The 8,182-nt window shown below is 39.9% G+C and overlaps 1 protein-coding gene across 1 annotated transcript; it reads left to right on the forward strand.

Moving 5' to 3' along the window:
* Positions 1-4,661: 4,661 nt before the first annotated feature.
* On the forward strand, positions 4,662-7,943 carry LOC136521728 (protein VERNALIZATION 3-like). Its single transcript, XM_066515500.1, has 4 exons — positions 4,662-4,975; positions 5,265-5,326; positions 5,739-5,779; positions 7,192-7,943. Exons 1-4 carry the CDS (start codon positions 4,769-4,771, stop codon positions 7,422-7,424), a joined length of 543 nt encoding a protein of 180 aa, XP_066371597.1. The 5' UTR covers positions 4,662-4,768; the 3' UTR covers positions 7,425-7,943.
* Positions 7,944-8,182: the final 239 nt, after the last annotated feature.

An 8,182-nucleotide genomic window follows, 5' to 3' on the forward strand; every position in this document is an offset into this window, starting at 1 on the left:
TGATTATATGATTATATTTGTTTCATCCAGTAGTAATAGGTTTCTGTACCTACTACTGTACATGTACCCTTTTCTTTGGATACAACATTTGTTATGCTGAACATTTTCAAAACTTGGTACTGTTCTGAATCTATAATGCTCCACTATCTGGTTGTCAACCAAGCTTTTTATCAGTGTGGCTTTGATTGTATTTGGTGCATTTGTTGCTGGAGCTCGAGACTTGTCATTTGATGCTCGTGGGTATGCTATTGTCTTTGTGGCCAACATTACGACAGCTGTTGTATCTTATAACCTGTCTGTCTGGATTTCAGGACTTGTCTGTGGACCTTCAGTACTGTTCTTGACATACATTCAGGGTGACCTAAAGAGGACCATGGAATTTCCCTACCTTTATTCCCCTGGGTTCATGGTAACACTAGATTCATGGTTAAGTTAATTTGTGCATGCTTTTGTCAGTTTTAGTAGGCATTTAAAGACTGTGGATGCACGTTACGAAATTCAAAAGCCATGAGCACTACCTTGTGGGTAGTCACAGAGACTCACTCTCACCCAAGTCAAGTTTTGCCAGTGCTGATAATTTTGATAATACCACCCTCTAGTCCTTTAATATCATTTATCATGTTCTAATTTAGCAACAATTATCCATAATACTATTACGATGACCTATTGATAGTGCCTCCAGTTTGAAACCTCAAAATTCTTTCATTCAGTCCAATTACTAGTGTGTAGTATAGCTGCTGTAGATGATCTTCAGGTCACTTTACATGATAATTTGTTTATTTTTCATACTAATTTAACACTCAAAACAGGTAGACAACGAAATAGTGAGTAATGTCAAGTAGTATTCCATTATATCATGTAATGTCAATAAAGTTATGAATGTCACTGATAATGAAATTTCACTTGTAAGCTCTTCTCCACCAAGGCAATCTGATGTTGACTCTACTAACAGGACGGTATGGCTCTTCAGTTGTTTTGGTTACCTTAAAGCACATATGTTTATTGATAACAGTTATACTAGCCTTACTCTATTTTACTTGTTGTTGGACTTGGATTGTTCTCCCATGCATGCCTTTCATCATTAGTTTTTTTTTGGTAAAATAAGTTTGCAGAAAGATATATCCTCATGCAAATAACAGTGCAAATATTGTTGAAACTTACTTGGAGAGTTCGACTTATATGTGATATAACAGTGTGAATTGCATGGCACAAATTTAAAGCATAGAGCATATTACGCTAATAGTTCAACTTTTTTTCCCTGTTAGGTACTTCAGCTATGAGGTGTTGCAAGTATTTTGGGTTGGCAAACCTTTTGTGGAACAAGCAAGCAACTCCTCCAAGTGTTTTGGAGTGGCAGCCCTTCCCGCCATAACCATTTAGCTCAAAGACCGATAGCTAATGCACCAGTCCATAGCATAGTGTTGCTCAACACTTCTGCTTTTGATTTGAATAATTACACTACAGCTTGTAATAATTTAGTATAAGTCTATGTTTGCGAATAACTCATATATATTTTGGACATGTATTTGTCTATATGCCTGTGACCAGTATGTATAGAAGATTTAATATACTAGTATGGAAGATCTAATATATTATTTATACAAAAATCAAGTGAATTTGTTCAATGTGATGCCTTCTATATGAGCAAAAGTGGATTTGTCAAATTATTTTACTTGTAATTATATCTATGCAGTTTTGCAGACAGTTTTTTTTTGGGCAGGGTATGGTTTATAAAATATCTTGGAAATGGTTTGGCCAACATACAAACTATCGGGAAAAGTCTTAATTGTCGGCGTAGGTATTAACTGTCGGCAAATGGTTAACTGTCGGCAAAGGTTTCAACTGCCGGCGTAGGTAGACCGATTGCCTACACATAAAGTGTCGGGGATTCTGTTAACTGTTGGCAAAAGTTTCGCCGACGGCTTCTAGCGCGACTATTTCTAAACTGTCGGCAAAACTTTTCGCGGGAGGTTATCTGTCGGCAAAGGTGCCCTTTGCCTACAATAGAAAGTGTCGGCAAAAGTATGTTGTGTTATAGTGTGCCTCTGTCACACCTCTATTCACTTCCAATTCGAAATCATTTGTGAATAAGGTTGACTCGATTTGATCTTTGGGCTAACTCTGAGCAACCTAGTGCTAAGTTTGACAAGTGTGCACCACACCTAACACAATAGACTCACCTAGGTCAAGCTACTAGTTCATACCCCCCTTCATAGTACGACCAAAGAAAAAATAAAGTCCTAAACTACTCTAAGTATCTCTCAATGCCAAACCACACTTAAAACTAGTATGTCCTTAACCTTGTCCTCTATCCTTTGAAATCAGAAATGATTTCCATCGATAGGGGCATGAAAACCATTGATTGCCCAAACAATCACCATTAACTCAAATTGCCTCTGCAAAACACACGTTAATCACAATAATCTTATATTGTCATTAATCACCGAAACCCACTAGGGGCCGAGATACTTTCACGGGTTTTCCTCTTAGGTTTTAGGGGCGGGTCCGCGGATGCTCCACCCAACCCAAACCCCCTGTTGCCATCCCTAGTTCCACATGTCTCTATGGTAAGCCATTTTGCTGCACGATAAGATTAGTGGTGGAGATAGGGGGCAAGACCCCCTAAGTGCATACAGTTTCTACAGTTAAAATTTGATCATTTAAAAAAAAAAGACAGTTGGCCCTCAAAAAAAGGAATAATCTCATTTCTAGCTCTGCCTCTGGATATGATTTATACCATCATCATAAAAAATATGAGGCACATGTGTATATATAGCCCTGTAGTTGTGTCATCGTGATATATATACATTATGATTGAGGGAATGAGGGATCTATAGAAGTCAAAAAGGCGGATTGGCATCTTAGGACACCCTTAATGGATCAACAAGACTCGATCTGTACAAGACTTCCACAAAGGAAAGAGAAGCAGCTACTGGTATAGGGCTGGCGAGGGCAAGGTAAGTTGACATGCATGGACGAGGTGGAGAGACCTATGTGGTCAAGGGTGGGACTAAGGTACACCACCAACATTGACGGACGAAAGTTCGAGTCACTAGAGAGAGGGGAGCTGGGACCGGGACCGAGACTAGGAGGAGGAGCTAGCGGAGGCGCGTCATCAGCAGGAGAGGGGCGAACCTACACTACTAGATAATAGACTTTAGAACGATGTCCCAATTTGGCATTAGCCTCGGCATTTTTTGCCCCCGGGACTAAAGGTTCCTTTAGTCCCGGTTGGTAATACCAACCGAGACTAAAGGTTCCTGCCCAACGGTCGTCCGCGGGGCAGAGATCTTTAGTCCCGGTTTGTAGACCTCATTAATTTGGAAAAATATATTTTAGATTTAGTAATGGACATGTAATCTATACCATAATTTACTATTATCCTATACATGGATACCGCCATAGGGATCTCGAGCAATACTATCTTTGTTGTTCTAGGAGGTTGTAATAATGTAATTACATGCACGTCTTTACAGTGAGTTGTACTGTGCCAAACTTAACGGACTTAATCTAGCTAGCTTGATCTTAGTGGTGATACTGATACGTGCCATGTTCTTGAGGGATAATGATGGGAAATTAGCTGCTTAACCTATTACGGTTGCGCGTCCTGTGTAAGCTATACCCTTTATGGCAAGTGATCTGACTTGTCTGCATTGCCGTCTTCTTCATCCTTTCCGACCACACACAGGCTAACGAGGTCCTTTGTCCCCCAAAACAAATTCCTATTGCTCGACCGTCCTTGACTATCCAACGTGTTCTGATCTTGTTCACCTTTAGCATCATGCATCGTCACTACTATATATGCCATGCGCCAAATAAAAAGGCCGAAGCTTTAGTTTATGCTGCGGCAGATGGGTCGGATAGGTGACCAGCACCAGCTAGCAATGAAGAATAATGAAGAATGAAGAATATGAGGCGGACATTATTGTAGTATATGCACAAGAAACACCCCTATTACAGGCTGCCTGAGCAAATCAGTGCATGCACAATTGCACACACACACTGTGAAAACTAAAAGGGTGGTGATCATGAACAAATAAAAACATATACACGCATGTGTGTCTAACTAGCGCTTGATTGGCAGACATGCTCTCGACAGATTAGTTGGAGCCCAAGACTCAACGGGAATTGATTGAGAAGAGAGCTAGCGGAGAGAGGGGTGCGTGCGTGCTTATGATTCATATAGAGACGGGACGACAGATAGAGATCGTTAGAAGCATGCAACAGGCAGGTCATCTCATCAGCAACTACATCTACCGTCTACGTGCAGCGTACGTACGTGCGTGCGGTCTCCAATAGCTAGATGCTATTGCTAGCCACTGCTTTGGGCCGGGGGTCGTCGTCAGAAGCGCGCGAACAATGCCCCCCAACACTATGCATATACCGGGCGTGTCATCAGGTCCACACATGAAGATAGATCGAGAAAAAGGACTGGATCGAGATTCTATGGCCGGGCCCGGCCTGTGCTATCAGACTCAGCCAGCAACAAAAGTATATGGCCATTGCACACAGCCACACAGCAGTAAACCTCAGCGAGCTCATCAGCCAACAACATGTCCCGGCCACTTAGCTAGTTGTTACTGCTGCTAGTCCTGATGAGATCGAGCTTCACATACTCCTATATAAACTGGGCATCGGCTGTGGGACAAGTATGCAAACCAACACCAACCAGTTTCCTGCAGCTAGCCAGCAAGTACATAGAGTACAACGGACTCCTGTTCTCGAGAGCAAGTTGCAGCAGTTAAGCTAGGGATCGGCCGGACGACGAATGGCCGGCAGCGGCAGGGAAAGGGAGCCGCTGGTGGTTGGTAGGGTGGTGGGCGACGTCCTGGACCCCTTCGTCCGGACCACCAACCTCAGGGTCAGCTACGGCACCAGGACCGTATTCAACGGCTGCGAGCTCAAGCCATCCATGGTGGTGAACCAGCCCAGGGTCGAGGTCGGGGGACCCGACATGAGGACCTTCTACACCCTCGTACGTATATACACATCCAGATCTCATCTGATCCGACACATCATTTTCTTCTAGCCAGTCTAGCTAGATTTTGAAATAGATATCGATTCTGGTGGTGGTGATTATTTCATTCATGATCATATATCATAAAAAAATGATATCCAACGTACCTAGGAGGAACTAGGTGCGTGGTTTTTCATTAAGAAGATTCGTGATATATCATGAACGAAAATGATCGGAATGAATGAATGGAACAGCTAAATATATGGCTTAATAACAGGAGTATAATAATAATGGCTTCGTTCTTCAGGTGATGGTCGACCCGGATGCTCCGAGCCCAAGCGACCCAAACCTTAGGGAGTATTTGCACTGGTAAATATATCTACTCACAATCCTGGACGCGATCTCCCTTCTCTCTATCTAGCTATCTATATGTTATGAGCTAGCGGCTAGTCCATTACAGCTAGTTGTATATATGTAGTATGTAAATCTTATGGGAGTTACTATATATATCTCATATGGTTGAAATTTTTAGGACTTTTTAAGTAACAATATTACACAATTAATCAACTAGTAGCTAGTACAATTAAAAGAACAACTGATCACAAGAGACAATTCACAACTTCTTTTAATAATAGCTAATAAACAATGATAAAATTACATGTCTGGACAACAATAAAAAATCAGGCATCTAAGATATAGGAGCAGTAAAATCTTATACTATATTATCATCATATGACTGGATTATTGACCATATCCTCTCTGTACTGTCTTGTTCACGCAGGCTGGTCACTGATATTCCGGGAACTACTAGGGCTGCATTTGGTGAGTGTGTATGCATGTCACTCCGCCCTGTGATAGACTGTCTGTCTGTCTATACATCTATGTCCACACAAACTTTTCTCTCTTTTTTTTAACTGATCCAGACAAACTTTTTACTACACTGCCGGATTTCCTATATTGTGCGGCCGGATCAAACTCATACGGCACACCGCTTGTTGCTTGGTCGGTTATATAGAGACGTACAAATTAACTATATGCCATTACACACGTAATTAAGCTACTAGATATATGGTGAACACCACCGACCTGTCATATAAATAATTAAGAGAGTTTCTATATTTTAGGTACGGATGGATTCGGATCGGATTCGAACAGATATGGATTCGGATACCACTATTTACCATATTTTAATTCGTATTTGAATACGAATACGGATATTGTCAGATACTAATCCAAAACTTATCTCGAATTCAGATTCGAAGTCGGATATCTACTTGATTTTGAAGATAACATGTATCTATTTGCTTATCGATAGTTCCGTAGTGTAATAAAATCATTATGGATGAAGGAATTTAATATATATATATATAGCTATATAACATTGTGGATAAAGACAACTACCAAAAAAATATTTTAATCAATATTTCAATAATTAAATATATAAAAATATAAGAAAATAAGAGATATATGTATTAATTACTAAATTCAAATAAATAAAAATAAATTCTAGAAGTATATAGATAAAATAAATACTAATTAATATTATTAGCCATATTAAAATTAGTTAAACTTTGGATTTATATATCGTTAATAATATTAAAATTACATTATCCATAGATAACTTTTAAATAATGGCACATAACGTCTGTTATATTAAAATATTATCATTTGCATAGTTAATTAGTCATAATTATAAGATTTAGATGGTTTCAAATGATTTGTACTTCACGTATACGGATATTATCGGATATTTCACATTTTTATCGGATACAGACGTGGAATCGGATAGAGAGAATAATCTTCAAAAAATAAATACGGATACATCTATTTAACATCCATGTTTAAATCGAATATGAATACGGATATCCATATTTACGCTAAAACAGATACGGACATCGGATCTTCGGATATCTGGACATCATATCCGGATCCATCCTTAATTTTAGGTGGCAACGATCTTATACAACGAGCTAGTATATATAATCAAAAGAACAACTTACGAGAGATAATTTAATTTATAATTTTTTCTATAGCCAAACAATGATAAAATAATATGTTCACCGAAGAAGACCAACTCAAAAAAATAGGTACATGAAATACAGGAGAAGTGGTTAAGTAATAAGGTAATTATATATATATGGTACTGCATGCTCGATCATAAATATATATATTCGTATACGTACGTGATGGATGCATGGGTGATATATGATGCAACTTCTGCTGGTGGCATGCAGGGCAAGAGGTGATCCGCTACGAGAGCCCTCGGCCGACCATGGGGATCCACCGCTTCGTGCTGGTGCTGTTCCAGCAGCTGGGGCGGCAGATCACGGTGTACGCCCCGGGGTGGCGCCAGAACTTCAACACCAGGGACTTCGCCGAGCTCTACAACCTGGGCCCTCCCGTGGCCGCCGTCTACTTCAACTGCCAGCGTGAGGCCGGCTCTGGGGGAAGGAGGATGTACTCATGAATCTTCACATGCAATGCAAACCACTACACTATACGTATTCCATGGACCAGCTAGTATGGACATGCATATCCATCCCAGTGACCCAATAAGCACACACTACTACTCAACTATATACTAGCTATACTTGCTTGCTATCTAGCAGCACTGGCCAGGCAGCATGCGCTATAATTTCTTGGCAATACTACATATCATATGCAGGCATATGTATATATAAGCCATGCTAGCCGTGTATTGTATATTGCTAGCTTGTATCTAGGCGTCACGTACTTATGTGTGTATATGTGTACATATGATGTATAGGTGCACATGCATAAATGTGTATGTATCATATATATGCTTGGGAGATAAATTAAACAGCGTGTAATAATAACTAAATGACATAGGCCGCTGCTAATTAAGATGCTTATAACGCAACGTACTTGGTGTAATAAGTCGTCAGTGGAATACAATGTATAATAATTATCTAGCTTTTGTGTGGAGAAATCAGCAGTGTTGGTCTATTTCATGCATGAATCTATATATAATATGTATTATAACACATACATTTTTGTTAAGGGGCCCTTGCTTATATTATCACTACTACAAAATAAGCTATCACTGCCGACCCTATCACTACCAGAATTTTAAAACCGACACTGATAGATGCATCACTGTCAGTTCGTAAGAAAAAAGGCTATCACTACCGGATTTTCTAACAAACTGACAGTAATAGATATTATCACTACTGGTTGGTAATAAAAGCCGGCAGTGATGTCTAT

This window comes from Miscanthus floridulus, chromosome 18 (assembly GCF_019320115.1).
Source record: "Miscanthus floridulus cultivar M001 chromosome 18, ASM1932011v1, whole genome shotgun sequence".
NCBI classification, from domain to species: domain Eukaryota; kingdom Viridiplantae; phylum Streptophyta; class Magnoliopsida; order Poales; family Poaceae; genus Miscanthus; species Miscanthus floridulus.